The sequence below is a fragment of the Urocitellus parryii genome, chromosome 2, assembly GCF_045843805.1.
Source record: "Urocitellus parryii isolate mUroPar1 chromosome 2, mUroPar1.hap1, whole genome shotgun sequence".
NCBI lineage: Eukaryota > Metazoa > Chordata > Mammalia > Rodentia > Sciuridae > Urocitellus > Urocitellus parryii.
This window is the reverse complement of record NC_135532.1, coordinates 14,999,137-15,016,841: the sequence shown is the minus strand read 5'-3', so window position 1 is coordinate 15,016,841 and position 17,705 is coordinate 14,999,137. Positions and strand designations below refer to the sequence as shown.

Here is a 17,705-nt window from a genome sequence, read left to right as displayed (position 1 = left end):
TGAAATAAAGAAACATCACTCAGAGAACACAGGACCCTTGCATTTTCTTCCATAATGCTAAACCAGATCGGGTGATCTATAAGGATAGTACGTAATTCATTCCAAAAAGCATCTGGACTTTACAGAAATATAATGTATTTACAAGATGCACTGACAAAAAAGAATTGAAGGGGTTCATTTTCTTCTTATTGAATGGAAACTACATGGAGAAAAAGAGAAGTGCAAACTATAATTTCACTCTAGGCTTATCTAATTCAATTACATGTTCTGTTAGAAACTGAGAGTTAACAAAAATAATCTTAAAAAGTAGGCAACCTTGCCTTCTCCTTATCCCAAATAGTACTCTCTACCACACATCCCATAGTCTAATGTTGTGGTATGTTTTGATACCAACATATGATATTAACAGGGAACAGGAGAAATGATTTACCTTTTCCTTGTAGAAAATGCCCAAGTAGCTTTAAAGAGTTTGAAAATAGCACATTAAGTTGCACATGGAAAAACCCTTAAGTAACTGAAGTGCAATAAAATATAAATTATATTTTAGCAAAAGATAATTAATCTAAATAAGCAGCTAATCCCCCAGTGTTTCATATAAATACAAAATATGTGTAAATGAACATTAACAATAAGACATGCATGAAGATCTAGTATGCCTGTAGTCGCATAGAGTTTTCCTAATACCTCCCTCCACCTGCTTTTCTTTGCCCTGCTGGGTTTCGAACCCAGGGCCTCAGGAATGCTAGGTAAACATGGCGCCTGAGCATCAAGCCCTATTCCCCGGCTTAATGTACAATGCTACTGCATACAGGAGAGATAACTTCTGTAATAAATATTTTCCCTTCAAACGACACCTCACATTATAGAACAACCAAAAGCTGCGCCAATGCCCAAACTTCACCACCAGGCATTTATTTGCCTTTGCCACACATCCTACTTGAATAAATAATGGAACCAGTCTCCTTTCTCCTCCAGGTCTCCCAGATGGTAAACAGCTAATGGCTTCAGATTTCTTAGCAAGAGATCAACAAAAGGAGTACCAAATTTCAGGGAGCAGCTTCTTACAGAGATAAACTCAACTCTGAGGAAAGCTTGTACAAGCATTTTCTGTAGAAATATTTAAAATTTTAGATGAGGATTTCCTTTAAAAAGCATGCAAGGCTACATATATTCTAAGCACTCTTGTGAAAACAGCGCAAGGCGTTAATATTAGTCTGGCAAGCCAAATGTTAAATTAATCACACAGTCGGGGACGCGATAACATTGTGATCGCGAGGTAAGAAAGAGAAGGATCCCTAATTCCCAGACACTGGGTCTCTCCCTGCTTAGCTTCCCTCTTAAGTAATTAGTGAAGCCCGAGAGATGAGCAGTACTGTGGAGGAAGCTTTGCATACCTGTGAGGGAATAATGCTTTTATTTGGGGGTCCTTGCTGCCAGAGGATTTCATCCAAGTTCAATAAAAGCCAGGGTTTATTCAGACAGAATTGGAACAATCCGAACCACAGGGTGGGGATCCGTTTCTAATCCCCTTGCCCATCCATATAATGATATAAGATTTAGCTAAAGCAACCTATTAGAATAGACAATAGCCACATATTTCCAGTGGCTGGTTTTCTGAATGCTCAATCCTAGTTTAACTTTCAAAATCCAGTACAGAGCAAATTAAGAGTCTTCATTCAGCCTCTTTCTTCTGGTAGATTTTAAAAATAATTATTCTAATTAATTCAGAGAGTAAATGCGACTCAGACTCCTAATCTGTTAAGACACTACTGAATTACTCCTAGAAGCCCTAGTTACCCACACTGGCTCATTGTAAGCATCTCCGGCTCTCATATAATAGACCAAATGATTAAACTTTACCTGCATAAATTCCTAAGTACCAGTCAAGATCTAGCTTCTCGGTTACATTTCCTTCCCCATTGACAGTGACATTCAGCATACTTTGTTCATTTGCCCTATGGAACAGGGGAGAAAAGGAAATATTAAGCTACAGATGGAAATTAGATAAACATCAAAAAATGGACTTCAATTTGGAAGGAATGTTTTATGCTAGAAAATGTTCCCTGTCTCACACAGTGCTTTGTATATCCACCTTATAAAAATTCAATTTGAATCATGACTTTTAGTTCTCAACATGCTGCTGAGAATCAGACGTGGGTAGAGATCATTATGGGTCACACTCCACCAGCAAGAACTTTAATTTTTCTTCAGGTAACTATGCGAGGATTAGGAGACAAGGCTCTACAAACTCCACCTCTCCCTGAACTCTGGAGAAGTGAGACTTGGTATTGATTTTATAGCCCTTCACATGAGACCAGAAATAACTTACCAGTAGGAAAGCCACCAGTCCTGAAGGACATAAGAAACCTGGAGGAGAAAAAAATAAAAAAACAGTTTTGGCATGACTTACCAACTCGAAACTTTAAATCCCCACAAAGCATAATCTAAAGGAAGGTTCCAGAGGACAGAAATGGTTCTTCTGGCCCAGGTCTGTGCCGAGCGAGCCCTACTTCCTAGACAACAGCAGGACAAGCCAATGCACATGTCATTTAGAGTCTTTAGAAGATGCTCTTTTCCTCTAGAAGCTCTGTGTAATGGACACACAACCCCAGTTAGCACCACTCCTCTTGGTCCCCAAAGGCAGCACTTCCATGCAAACCCCAAGGGAACTACAAGGAGAAGCAATCCCAGTGCAAACGTAGATCCATCGAGATTGTCGAGATCACTCTGAGGGCCAAAACAACTGCCGTTCAGTACCTGAGATGCCATGTTCAGCAGAATGAGGAAGATGATGATGAACCAGGATGCCCCAGCTGTGAAGTAATTCTTATAGGCCTTAAAGCCAATCTTTCCCTCAGAACGGCTTTCCTCTGGTTGCACTGCCTGTGCGTCCTCTGTCTATGAAGGAAAAAGGGCAATTAAGAGACAAAGTAGTGCACAAGCCTGCACACCTGTACGGTTCAGAAGTTGACAGTGCCCCCTGCTGGCAGAGGGGTGGGAAAATAGGCACATGCTGCTGGGGGAGTCCAGAATGGTACATCTTCCATGCAGAAGGGTGTGCAAATAGCTAGGCGATCTATAAAAGCATTCACCCTCCATCTATTAATCTCACTTCTAGGAGTCTCACAGAAATAAGAGAATGGCGGGGCTTTGCTTGAAGCGTAACATGATTTTCAGCACATGCCGGACATACCCAAGTTCGAGTGTAAATGTTGAAAAACTTGTACCAAAATCAAAAGTTAATAATGTGGAAATAATGGCCACTCTAGATTATTTGTGTCAATCAACCATGGAAATATAGTAGCCTATATCCCCATCACCAACAATAACCACAAATAAAGCAGAAGCTCAAAATGTTAGCCCAATACAGTAACTGAGTTCAAAGAGTTTGGGCAATGAGAGTTTGGATAGAAGGAATAGCATGTTATCTCAAGCTGCTTGTCAGAATCATCCAGGCTCCTAGATTTGGACAGTGAGGGTTTGGATAACAAAAGAATACCTGTACTATTCAGTTGGACCTCTGCAACCATGGGTTCCACAACCACAAATTAAAAATGCCTGGGGGGAAAATACTGCACCTGTACTGAACATATACATACTTTCCCTTGCTGTTATTCCCTAAGAAATATAGCATAACTACTACTGACGGAGCAATGAATTGTATTAGATATTATGAGGAATCTAGACGTATTTGAAGTATTCAGGAGGATGTGCATAAGTTATTTGCAAATACTATGCCATTTTATATAAGTGAGTTGAACATCTCCAGGTTCTGATATCCTCAGCAGTTCCAGAAATGATCTCCTCCCAATACCAAGGGATAACTATTTTTAAGGGAGCTTTAGTGCATTTCTACCTGAAGGACTTAAAAATACATTATAGATTCACATGAGCTAAGGATGTACTTGGCTCTATGCTGGCCACTGGACATTCAAAGATGACTAAGATGTGGCTTAAAGAATACAAAGAAAATATAGGAATTAACTTTAAAGGGTCTATCTCACATGCATACACAATTTCTGGTCTAACACGAACCATGGGAAAACGAACCCCATCGGTCACATACAACGTCAGAATCTTACAACAATTAGAAAAAGTAATTGATTTAACACAGGCCAAGGCAGAAACAGCCTAAGGGGTTCTTCAAATCAAGCCTGTGGATGTAAAAGGGGAGCTAGGAACCAAAAGAGCAAGTAGGGGTGACCTATAATAAAGTCAAGAATTCTGAGGTCAATGTCGGCCACATATCCCTCTGGAATGTCTAGCAGCATATCCACCTACTGATACCTAGGAGATTCTCCAGCCCAAAACCAAAGGAAAGCCCCCAACCAGGCTTACTCTCCTTTGGTCTGTTTTAATTCTACCAACTCTGCTGAATAAGACCTTGGAACCACAGAATCTACTGTGGGACAAAAGAAGATGCTATGCACACAGTAGACCAAAAATTTACGAGGCCCCTAAGAGCCAACAGAACCAGGACATGTTGTGACGAGAGAGGAACTCACATCTTGGCCCTCTGCAACACCGTCTTTCAAAGACGGTCTAGAAGACTGTTGAGACCAAACCGAGGACTCAGAGAAGGTGCGATTCCTCAGTGTAGGAGTCCCTGGAACAGGAGACTGTTCGGCTTCCTCATTTTCCTTCTTTAAAAGAGAAGCAAAGTCGACTCCAGATTTCAGAAATTCAGTGTAAGTTCCCTTCTGCACCATTTCACCCTAAAATAAAGAATTTCACAGAAATACATTTGCATAGGATAATATTAATCTAATCCAATCAAATCCTCATCAAAGATTAACTGGTCTTAAACTAGGAATGTACTGAGGTCTGGAATCCTGCTTGACAAATCTGGTATAATTTAATTTGACACATACCTAAGAATTCTGTTTTCTGCTAAATCCTATGTTAGGTGCTGGGGGATGGATATATATCTTTTTTTAAAATTATGTGGCTGTACATTAAGAATGGAGGGCATTGACATAAACACTACCAGCATTTAATAAGCAAAAACTATAGATATTGGGGGGGGTGGTCAGTATAGTCTTTTAAGAGAACATGGAAAATGAGATAAGCCTCGTGCAGAACAAACAGAGAATAGGGAAAGGGATTCTAGGAAAGACACTTGATTGACAGGGAGGCAGACATAAGTATATGTACACAGGCAGAAATCACTCAATGAGCGACAGCTGGCTACCTGTCCCCACTGAGACAAGATGTACAAACTAACCCTGGACATTGACCCCAGGAACTGCATCCTCATAGTCTTAACTCTAAATCTGCCCCCCAAATTGAAGAAAATTCCAACTAAAGAATCAACATACCATGTGACACTTCATCTCACAGCTCCCCCTTACAGACTTAAGGAAAATAATGTGCAGACATCTCTACCATTTTTTCACCCCATGAAATGAGACTGATTTGATTTACTCAGAGCCACAAATAAAATATTAGACAAAATCCTGGGATACAAAACAAATCAAAGGAGAATAGCCCTGGATTTAAGGACAGGTCAGGTGGGGAAATGTGGCCAGAAGCCCACCTGCGACTTCAGTCATTAGGTACCACCCCAGGTGTCTTGGCCCACTTCAGAAGTAAAATTCGCAAGTTTCTTCAATGAAATTACCCCTTTTTACTCAGTGTCAATGAGACACATAGAGACGACTACTGGTATAAAGAGGACAATTCTCCTGAGAAGACCAGTACTGAGAATTCAGAGGCTAAAGTAGGCAGCGATACCCTCTGCTGTTAGAAAGGGGCCAGTCGGAATGGACCCCAGCCCATCCAAGGTACCCTACAGTGGACTAGAACTGGGAGGTATACTCAAAACCAGCAGGAAGTAGGACCCCAGAAGCAGTCCCCATCTGAGGACTGGTGACAAGGCTAATCTAACCCCCACTGACTCTGTGTTCATCGTATTACTGGCATTTGGATTTTACCATACTAGTTTCAGCCCTGTGCACATGAAATTAATTGTTTTCAAGTTTGAGGAATCCAGGCTCCCTATTCCTGGAGGAAGAGGAAAGAACTGACACACAGAACTGCTCCTGACGAGGTATCTACTCTGCATTTTTATAATCCTCCTGGGGGTGGGGGGGATTCATTTGACAGAGCTTTGACTGACAGGTTCCTCACTGTGCTTTATTAGGCACATTGAGCATCAAGGAGGCACTTAAAGACTTTTGCAAGAACTCTGCCATCATTATATATCCTGCTTATTGCAATAATGTGAAATTTTTCTGTTTTTGAGAATGATGCACACAGATTTTGTGAACCGTGGCTAATATTCACTGTGATATTCCTATAATTTTACCAAGAAACTGTGGGAGGGTGCTATGGTTCACTGACGGTTTAACAGTGTTTCCCACTGCCCCACGTGTTTGAAGACTTGGTCCTCAGAATAGTACTCTTGGGAAGAAACCTTTGGGGGGCCCTTTGGTCATGAAGATAAGCCCTCAGGAGGGGCTATGGGACCCGAGTCTCTCTCTGCCTTCCTGTTTGGCCAGGTAAGCTCTTCCCCACCCACACCTCCTCCATGACATGACTACAACTAGAAGGGCCTTCGCCAGAACTGAGCCAATGCAGGCACCCAGCCCTTTCACCTTAAAAATTATATACTAAATAACTTGTTTCTCTTTACAAATTAGCTTCCTCATGCATTTTGTTGTAGAAATGCAAAGTGAGGGGCTGGGGATGTGGCTCAAGTGGTAGCGTGCTCACCTGGCATGTGCATGGCACTGGGTTCGATCCTCAGCACCACATACAAATAAAGATGTTGTGTCCGCCAAAAACTAAAAATAAATATTTAAAAATTCTCTCCCTCTCTCTCTCTCTCTCTCTCTCTTAAAAAAAAAAGAAATGCAAAGTGAATACAGACAAAAGGTATTAAAACATTTTTGAAGGGTACGAAGGGAACCGTTTCTGATAGGACTGTTTCTTTGCAGGTGTAATCAAGTTAAAATGAGGTCATCTGGAGTAGGGTGTGTCCTAAGTCCAAGATGACAGATGTCCTCAGAAAAACCCAGACACACACAAAGCATGCCACATAACAAGAGAGGCAGAGACTGAAGTACCCCAGCTACAAACCCAAGAGTGCCAAGGACTGCCAGCCAAGGACCCCAAGGTAGAAGAGGCAGGAAGGGCTCTCCCGTAGAGCCTTCAGAGAGAGAATGTTCCCACTCATACCTTGACTTCAGACTCTCGGGATCTGAGATCAGAATGGAGACCATAATTTCCTGCTATTTTCAACCACCTGTTTGTGGTACTTGTGCTGACAGCCCTAGCAAACTGACACACTTCTGAACTACAAAGACTTCTAACTGCTTCTGCTATAGCCCCTCCAGTGCCAAGAGGGTTCTTTTTACAAAAACAAAAACAAAAACCATGAATCAGATCATGTCCTTCCCCTGCTCTGGACCACACAATAGCTCCATGCCAATTCCAGGCTACTGCCCAACGCTCTGGGCCATGTCCTATAGCATGGGGCCTCCCTGAAGTTCCTCCACGCATGCCAGATGACCTCCTTCTTCTGTACCAGTCTGTAGGCAATACCCAGTGCTCTATCTCAGCCACCATATCCTCCCTAGGAAGAACGGAAGTCCCACCACGGCAAGGGTTTGCCTTACACATCACCACACAGGATCCACACAAACTGGGCACTTGGAAGCACCTGTGCACTAAGACTAGCAAGCGCTGTGCCAGGAAGGTGGGAGCTGCAGGTAGGAAGCCAAGCTATTCTGCCTGTGAGTTGCTATGAATGCAGGCTGCTCTTTATGGAAACTGTGGGTGACAACCAAATGGGTGCAAAGGTGTCTTAACATCTGTAATTTCCAAATAATCTCCTTTATTTAAGTCACAGAAAAGGAGACAACACCATTATTATCATTAACAATTTCACTAGAACCATTGTAATTTGATAAATGTAAGGTAGCAATTTTATGTACTTTAGGATAAAATTGATTTAAAATGTAATAGTGACATTTCTATAAAGCCTTTGAATTTATCTGCAAAGATACGGATGCAGCTCTAAGAAAAGGACTTGAAATTGAGGAAAAAAGTTTCCAATGAAGCCCAAGGAGGGTAACCTGCTGAAGACACCTCTGGGCACACAAGAGAGTATTTGCAAGTCCAGATCTCTAGAAATTACTTACGTCTTTCAATATCAGAATATGGCTTGCGGCTTTTAGGTACTGCAACTGATGAGTCACTAAAATTGTGATCTTCTCGTGCAAGGCTTGACAAATACACCTATAAATGTAAAAGGTACAATATATGAAAAACACATTGGAGTTGCTCCAAATGGAAAAAATAAAATCATTTCAAGCCAAAATGAGACAAAGACAACAGTGCAGTCAAAGGTGCATAGCTTTAGTACAGATGTAAATATGAACTAAATACAAATGGAAATATAAATCAAGGGAGCCACCTGGGCACTCAAACTCACTAGCAGCCCATCTGAGCTTAAGCTGCTAGGAAATTCTAAACAGCTGTTAGATTTTTTTTTTCCCTAAAACTCAGTTTAACAGTTAACATTTCATGTAAAAAAAAAATGGAATGATACCCAGATTCTAAAAACTTAACTAAAATACTTATTATTGTATTGCTATGCAGAAATGAGGAAGAAATAGGCTGATGTCATTTAATAAATACGTGGCTCTTTTCCTTAGACTGTTTCCTAAGTGATGACGTATGAGACTAAGCAAAACACAAGAAGTCTTGGATATTCAGTAAGCCTTGCCAGAGTGCATATTCTAGACCCTAGATAGAAAAATGACTGAACTGAGGCCACAGTCGGTCCCCACAACACTCCCAGCCCTGTGGCAGAAGCCAATTTTCTTTTATTAGGACTGAATATGAAAGTGAAAATCTAAAATCTGAATGGTCTAAATCACAGTAGAGATCATCTAATGACTCAAATAACCCTAAAAAGTGCCCCCACATTTTAATTGCAGACCCTGGAAGCTCAAAACAGTCCCCATCTTCAGGTAAGCAGAGTGGGACCCGGGACCACAGGCAGGGCTCCTGGTAGACACTGTGGGTTCCAGGTCCTTGCACAAAGCAAATGCCAGGAATGTGGGCTACACCACCATGTGCTGGAGAGCACCAAATCTGAGCTCCTCGGATCTCTGCTCCCTCTCACCAGCCTAACAAAGCTGGGTGAGCCACTAGACCTCTTAGAACCTTGGTTTCTTCCTATCTCACAACAAGACTCATAGGCATGTTCTCAGAAATTAAAACACCAACCCCTGGGAAAGGCCTGGAACCTAACTGTGCTCAGTAAATGTTATCTCCATCTGCTAACCTTTCTCCAACCAACCAGCCCTGGGCTTTAAATTCGGGATTGACAAACTGTAAATAAAAGATGATTTGGGGTTTGGGGTCCATGATCAGAATCAAGATCTCAAACTATACACAAAAATTATCACTTCATTCTACTTTGTCTTATTTCATACCTAAGTTTCTCAACCTACTAAACCTTTCTTCCTGTATAATATTCAAGTTTTCCATAAAACTGTTTAATCTGTAAAATCTCCTTAACGCAAAACTACCAGCCAAACGTCCCTTTATATAAATAAATCTGTAGGGAGATGTTAACAATCAAATATGATGTGTTGCTGTGTCCCAGAGTCTCAAGTCCAAGGTTTTAAAATGCTTTCTTTCTAACATGTTTCATCACGGAAAAACTAATGTAAATAATCAAAATAATATTATTATTGTTTTCCTAAACTAGGAGTTTTTCAAAACCTCAAGAAAAATACTTTGTGGACTTTGAAATTTCAAAGACATAAAATCTTGCTATGTTGCCCATGCTGGCTCTGAACTCCTGGGGTCAAGATCCTCCTGTCTCAGCCTGAGTTGCAGGTGTGTGCCACTGCGACTGGCCATGCCATAAAAACAATGGCATGTTCAGCAATGAGTCTACACAAGGACTGTTGTTCAGCAATGAGTCTACACAAGGACTGTTGTTCTATACAAAGAACTGTTAAGGGTTGACCCATACTGTGATGCAGGCAACACAAATAGGAAAGACAGAGTCACAGCTTTGATTCTTTCCATCAACACACATTGGCTGAGGAGCTACATAGTGTCAGGCTGTGGACACACCCACTAGTCAAACAGACAACACCACGCACCATACAGAGGAGAAACAAAACAGAATATGCATTATTGGGTCATGATGTGAGCATGGTGAAGGTTGCTATTTTAGAGGGAGTGGTCGTGAAAGACTTGTCTATGAGGAAGTAACACAGAAGCCATAAGAATATCTGGGGGAAGGGAAGGTCAGCAGGTTGGCTCTAGGGAACCTTCACCCACTCACAGACCAGATTTATACCTAGCAACAGATCGGATGGGCATCAGTTAACCTAAGGGCCCCTGACCTTCTGCATGTGAAATGTATTTACAACATATAGTTGTAAAACTCACAAACCTTAATACCTTGGATGTATATTCATGATTGAAGTAAAACTGTTAATGGCAAACAGAAGTGTAATTCATTCATTTTTAATACAAAACACTTCACATTTCTAAGCTTCAACACAACCGCCATCTTTCATAGCATATTGTTCAATCCAATTTTCTAACTCGTTGAGAACATTCTCCAGTTGCTGCTGAGTGATTTCCTAAATTGCATTCGTGCTCCCTGCTCTAAGTTTCCCCAAAGAATGTGGTTCTGATTAGCAAACAACAATTTTAACAAGCTTGCTTCTATCAAGTGTATATCCAAAGTCATTAAACCCTAAAGGTGCGAGAGGACTTTATAAACACCTTCGTGTTCTCAGGAAAACTTGGGGGAGCTCTTGCAATATGCACACTGACACTCAGCAATTAGAATGCCTTCCTCTCTCCTCCCGAGGGACTCTACTGCAGGGTCCCACAGGGAGTTGCTCTTCAAGTGATGAGGAACTGAGTGGACAAGAATCGTACAAGAGACAAAGGCTCTTCTCCACCCAGAGGAAAAGCCATTGAGTCACAGTCAGGAGTGGGCAGGAGAGGAAGGTCAGATCCAAGAGCTGGGGCTAAAGCCAAGTGCCAGCCACGTCCACTTTCTGCTTTCTGAAAAGACTCAATGCTACCAGGCACATTTTTTGATTGTGGTTTAAATAAACACACCCAAACGGAGTGTTGTAACCACTTTTAAGGGCACAGTGCAGTGGTGTGAAGTGGCCCTGGGTGTGGAACCTTCACCACCATCCACTCCCAAATTATTTTTGTCACCCCAGCACCAGACACATCTATATCCCCACTCTGGTGGAGAAATGTTAGTGAACCTCCCTCCACTCCAGAGTCCCGCGCAGAGTGGAGGACCCCATGTCCAGGCTCTGTGGCGTCCAGAGCCTGGTGATGCGATCATCTCACTCTGCTTGCATCTGTCTCATATTTAGGACTGACAGTGGACTGAACTTGCCCCACTCCCAGTCTTGTATATGGAAGCCCAACCCCAGCACCTGACAATTTGGAGGAAGAACCTTTAAGATAATCAGTTAAAATGAGGCTGTGAGGGTGGGCCTTCATCCAGCTTGACAGGTGTCCTTCTAAGAAGAGGAGCTCTGGGCACAGATACCTAGGGGGAAATACTCAGGGACAGGCAGCTACCCTCAAGCTGAACGGAGGAGCCAAACCAGCCTCCAACCCAATCTCAGACTTCCTGCCTCCAAAACCATTAGAGAACAAATTTTGGCTTTTAAGGCCACCCAGTCTGTGGCATTTTGTTATAATAGCCCAAGATGAGTGACTCAGGACCTTACAGTGAGCATTTCCCAATGTCTTTCTATATAATCGACATCCTTGCCGTTTCAAGAGATTTGCCTGCTTGGGGTCCTCTTCTTGTGCCTTGCTTGTTCCTATCTCTACATCTCTGTTTTTACTCTTCCTATTGCCAAAAGGAATTGAATACCTCATTCTCAGCCTCTCCAAATCCCCCCAAGTGGCAAAACCCCAAGCTACTTCGCAAGATAGCCAGCCCATGGTGAGCTTCTGGCTCTCGGCAGAATGCCCGCGGCTGCCTACTGCTGCAGCTTACCACATGCTCTTAGACACTGAACCCTCTTTCAGCCTTGGGTATGCTGAACTTTTCCATATGGAAACAAATTCCTTAAGGGCAAGAATGAGATCAAAACTTGTGTCTCCCATACTCTGCCCACTATGGGTCATTAACTTCTTTGTGGCTTACTGTCCCCCCTCCTTGGCAAACTAAGATATGTCATGCTGTAACATCTGTCAGAGAATTTATCTCAGCACACACAGAGGGCTCCTCCCACCTACATAGGTGAAGGGGCTCGCTGCCCTTAGCAAGGTGAATGACAAGCAGAAAGTTAAGGAGGGTGGGGGGTGATCAGATACTGCTTTAGCAGGACCAAGTCCACAAGCTTTGAAAAGACCAGTCTAGAATACACAGGGTGTGACTGTCTGCATAGGTCACACACACACACGCAGAGAAAAGCCTCCAGTCTTCTACCTCACTGGCTCAGTGGCTAAGCAAGAACGAAAGAAGACAAACTGCAGAAAAACCACACGCAAGCAAGGAGGAACACTGGACTGCAGAGGCCCAGCTGCACACGTCAGCTGACCCTTCACTGCAGAGAGTCCGCAGTGTTCCTTGTATTGAGGATCCGTGAAGAAGCATCAAACTCCTGCAGCCATACGCTGCTATGGAGCAAACCGTTCCTGAATGCTGGACTAGTAACTCGTTCTAAACCTACAGATGAAAATAGCATAAACCAACAAGGTCTTTCCACAAAAGCCCTGCACTGTACTGAAAACTGCTCCCTCATGTGCCAGGAACAGACGACGGAGGAAAAGAACCGACAGCCGGCACCAGTCTGCCAGAGTCGCGTCCTTCAATGTCAGACCTGCACGTCACCCTTCCTCTTCTGGGGGTCTGAATCCCCCCAAACCCCCATTCCGTAACTCCCTGGGACGTCGGCTCCTCACACTTCAACTGGCGGGCAGCTACTGCAATTTCCTACCTCGACTTTATACAAGTGCAAACTTTTCTCTAAAATGGATCTTCCGGGAGGCAGGTGAGAGGGGCAGAGGGGCACAAAGCCGGAGGAGCTGAGCCTTCTGAAGCTAAAGGCCTCTCCTGGGCCTCCTGGAAAGGGCCCCTGATGCAGAGGTGGTAAGACCAAGCAGACTCACAGCTGGAACAGGTGCTTGCTGACTTCTGCATCCACGGCGCTGAGCGGGTCGTCCAGGAGGTAGATGTCGGCGTCCTGATAGACTGCTCTAGAAGACGGGAAAAGGGGTCAGGCAGGCCGCTCCCGCTCACCAGCTCCCTCCTGGGAACCATCCCATTCCACCAACTGCCACTGAAATAACCCCAAATCAGTGCTTCCCCCGGACCCAAGCCTTGGCGAGCAGGTTCTGTGTGTCCTCCCACCGGAAGCTGCAGAATGGAGAAGGACATTCACCTTGCAAGGTTCACCCGCGCCTTCTGCCCTCCGCTCAGTGTGGTTCCCCGATCTCCGATCACAGTCAGGTCCCCGTCCTCCAAAAGCTGTAAGTCCTGCATGGAGAAATACAGGAAAAGGTTGAAAAGACTCAACACTGCTCTCCTGTTACCAACCTAAGCTTTGCAGTGCCTCAGAAACACAAGCATATCTGATCAGCAGCAGTGGATCTATTCACAGGGACTAGACTGGAACCTTGAACCTTTCAAGAAAACTTTTGGGGCATTTTAATGCTGTAGTATTCCAGAGTATTTTATGCACTCAAGTATTTTACTGGGTATGTACTGAGCACCAGCAATAGGCCAGACATTGTTCTGGGGACAGTGACTTCAGCAGGGACGGAAGCAAAGTCCTTGTAGTTTCCTTGCTGGAAGACTTGACATAAAAAATTAACATGAATGTACATGGTGATATACATTTTTAAAAAAATCAAAGGAAGTTGGTTTAGGGGCATAGAGAATTCCAGAAGTCCAACTTCTACAGGGTGGCCAGCAATGGCTCCAACCAAAGCTGAGACAGAGGGCAAGATGGGCCAGCACAGATATGGACAAAGAGCATACCACAAAGAGGAAGGAGCAAGGCATACCACAAAGCATACCACAAAGAGGAAGGCAAAGGCCCCCGGGGCAGATGCATGTGCAAGGTATTCAAAGGATAGCAACTGCTGTCCAGCAGTTCTGGGCAGAGGGAGCAGTACTGGGAGATGAGGCAGAAGAGACCAGAGGCTCAGTGGTTCTACTGTCACTGAAATAAGAACAAAATGATCTGGCTTGTAGGAAGCACTGCTGCCTCTTTATGGAAGCCGGTGAAAGGGCAGGGCGTACGCATGACACAAGTTGGGGGCTGCAGCCACAAGGTGAGAAATGTCCGTGGTGGGCCCTAGGGGGAGCAAGGGGAATGGTCAGAAGGGGCCACACTCTGGGCAACTTCAAAGGCAGAGCCTTTAAGTCGTGGTGATGGGATGCAAGTGGGCTGCAAGGCAGAGAGACCACAGTGCTTTCAGCATAGGAAAGGGGACAGCAAGGGCGCCATTGACAGAGCTGGGAGGCAGGGGACGCAGGTGGAGGGGATAGAGCCAGAGTTCAGGTATGGCCAGACTGGGATGCCCACTGCTGCTGGACACACAAGTCTGCAGACAGAGGCCGAAGAGCACTGTGCAGGCTTCAGCAAGCGGGTGGCCTCTAAAGCCATGGGGCTTATTTTCCCCAGCAACAGACAGGTGCCTTCACGAGCCATCTGCTCACCTCTGCCTTACTTCCCACCACCTGCACGGTTTCCCACGCCTGCACAGTGACACTGGAGGATCGTGACAGAGCAACATTCAAAATCTACACAGGAAACAACAGCAGGGAAAACCCAAGGAAATGGAACTGGAGGGATACTGGACAGGTGGGGTGGACTGAGACCGCTGCTCCACACAAGCCAGGAGAAAAAGGAGAGCTAAGATAAGGGGGTTCCACTTGAAGATCTAGGGATCTATTCGGTTACATTGGATCATTTTTAAATCGACAAAGCCCAGAACCTTAAAAAAGAAAGAAGGTAAGAACATTTTCCAAAAAATAGGATAACAATCAGGTCTAATAAACAATATTCCATCTACAAATCTCTACTTAATTAATCGTCACTATAATCATCACTAGACAGGGCCTGGCTTAGGCCAAGTATGTGGGTACGGACGAACTTTCACAATTACCAACCACAGACTCTATAGCATCAGCCCTTTAGAGATCAATCCTCATTTCTTGGTCTCTATTTGAGGACAAAGCAAATGGCACATTGGGCTCCCCATGAAAAGTGAAGTCTTAGACCTCCCTGGGTCCTCTTCCTGGAGAAACAGGAATGACCCAACTCCCAGGAGGCTGTGAGAACCCAAAGGAATATGAGGAGGAACACCCTCGACACGGAGGTAAAGAACAAGAATGCACTGCAAATTGCACTTGGTGCCTGGAGACGTAATTCCTAAGCCAACCAGCAGTGGGACCCCAGCCACTGTGCTAAGCACAGCACATCCCCAAAAGAAAGACACTATTTTCAGCTAATCCCACCCCCCTCCAACCTGAGTCCAAAATGACACCTAGACACAGAGTTCCCAACGGACTCAAAGCTGAGCTGGACTACTTTCCAGGGAAAAACAACAATCACCCTTGTATGAGGTGGTATACTTTATTTTGCTTCTTTGCCGCGCTCAGAAGTGGTCGTCATGTCTTGCTTTCAATTTTCATGGAAAACAATGAGCCGGTTTAAGATATAGGACCCCAGTCTCCACCCCACACACTGCTGATGTGGCCCCTGGTTCATTGCTGACCATCCCTGTAAGGTGTTCTCATTATTTCTATGCCTTGATTGTGTGTTGTTTCCTCTCAATGTAGCACCAGGGGGTAACACAGCAATCTTAGCCATTTTCAGAGAAGACACTTCAAATCCACTCTTTTCATTTAGCACAATTAGGGGGAAAGGAGTGGCTTCATTTAGCATAATTAGGGAACAAGAGAGGCTCTAGTTTGGCAGAAGAACACTGAGTACTACAACCACCAATGCTGTGGTTCTGCAAACTTACCCACAAGCTTCTGATAGGGAAAATGATCTTAAGTGAAGTCTAAGCCAGGCCAATTTCCCAATCGTGCTTTTCTGGTCTGGGCAAAGGGAAAGCATGACCCGAGCACATGTTTCAAGTGTCCCAGGAGAGGAAGGTGCTCATTCACACTCACCTTCGTTGTCTCTCTGTAAAACTTAACCCATTATTCCATTTACGACTGTTTGACGTAACCAGAAGAAAACCAGGGAATGGCTATGCTGGTTGAATGCCAAAAGGCCAGAAACACACTACGTGCGGATGCCCCACTGAGGCTGTTGGCCCTGAGGCCTTGGCGAAGTCAAAGGGCAGAGCTCTCCTGCCTCTGCTCAGTTCTTCTTCCACATAGAACTGTCACTCCTCTTGTGGCCTGTCAGTGACCTCCCCACCTTCCAGGCCCAGCTCCAATCTCTTCTATGAAACCGTTCCCGTTTTCCCAGGTAGAGATCACCTCTCTTTCTGGTGGGTTCCTAAAACTTGTCTCATGAAGGACTCGCCTTATTCTGCTTCACGGTTTACTGTGAATACATTTTACTCAGCTCATTTCCCCACTGGTCAGCTCCTGGATGGCAGGAACCAGGCACCCAGCGCCGGTCTGGAGGAATGATCTCATCTAACCCTCGCTCCAACCTGCATTAAGTACTGGCCCCGTGGACAGATGAGGAAGTGGAGATCAAGCGTAAGTGGCCCAGGGACTCTCAGAGATCACAAAGAAGACTGGAATCTGAACCAAGCTCATCTCTGAACTGAGCATTTTTACTGTTTCAGTTCACATTGCCCCAAGTGGTTGCTGAAAGATATATTTAAAATACAAACAATACCAAAGCAACGGAAAACCTCTCTCCCCATTCGCACACTGCACAATCAACTCAAGCCTCCATATTTGGATCCCCCTCTTGCAGCTCTTGAGACTCAGCATTTCTTATTTAATTATTTGTTATTTCTTATTTAATTATTAAATTTTATTAAATTTCTAATTTAATTTTTTATTTATTTCTTATTTATTATCCTAAGCCACAGGAGCCCATCTGTTTATCCCAATTAAGGAATTAAGAAAAAAAAGACATAATAATTATTTCATAATTGTCAGGTCAAACTGGAAAGAAAATGTCTAAGTTAACAGGAATGTGAAAAATAGGAGGAAAAAAATTATAAACCTGTGGGTATCCCAGAGGGATGGTCTATGTGGAAAAACATCACACTTGAATTTATCACCCACACCTTTGTATATTACTTAAAAGTTCTAAAAAATACCCAAGGATAAAAGGATAATGTACAGACAGATGTCACTTAATAATTATACTGCATTTATTATTGTGGCAACCATACTTGTATTGCTGGTTTTTTTTTTAAGTACACTATGAAGACCCTACACAAATGTCAAATTAAATAATAGAAGTTGTACAGTCAGATACTTTATTCCCAATGTTACATTCTAGGTGATTTTACCCAAAATTTGGGATATAACAAAGGGCTAACATTAATATAAAGCCTCTCCTGTGCTAAGGGATCTGGTGTTTTAAACTGATGATCGCATTTCACCCCCACAAGCCTTATAAGGTTGACAGACGGAGAAGATGAGGCTTGTAAGGTTCAGACAATCAGCCAAACACACACCCAGTTAAGAAGAACTGAGACTCTTCACAGAGCTGTTGGACCACAGGGCCTGGGATTTTAACCACCGTGAT

The 17,705-nt window shown here is 43.8% G+C and overlaps 1 protein-coding gene across 2 annotated transcripts in view; it reads right to left on the bottom strand.

Annotated features, from left to right (window-relative positions):
- Positions 1 to 17,705, bottom strand: part of Abcc4 (ATP binding cassette subfamily C member 4 (PEL blood group)) — a 230,178-nt gene that overhangs the window by 119,566 nt on the left and 92,907 nt on the right. For both annotated transcript variants that reach the window (XM_026399756.2, XM_026399766.2), the window contains 7 exons: positions 13,407 to 13,501; positions 13,135 to 13,221; positions 8,145 to 8,241; positions 4,506 to 4,715; positions 2,758 to 2,898; positions 2,330 to 2,367; positions 1,861 to 1,955 (listed from right to left, as the gene is read on the bottom strand). In XM_026399756.2, the coding sequence (XP_026255541.2) occupies positions 1,861 to 1,955; positions 2,330 to 2,367; positions 2,758 to 2,898; positions 4,506 to 4,715; positions 8,145 to 8,241; positions 13,135 to 13,221; positions 13,407 to 13,501 (763 nt within the window). The remainder of the gene's footprint in view (positions 1 to 1,860; positions 1,956 to 2,329; positions 2,368 to 2,757; positions 2,899 to 4,505; positions 4,716 to 8,144; positions 8,242 to 13,134; positions 13,222 to 13,406; positions 13,502 to 17,705) is intronic.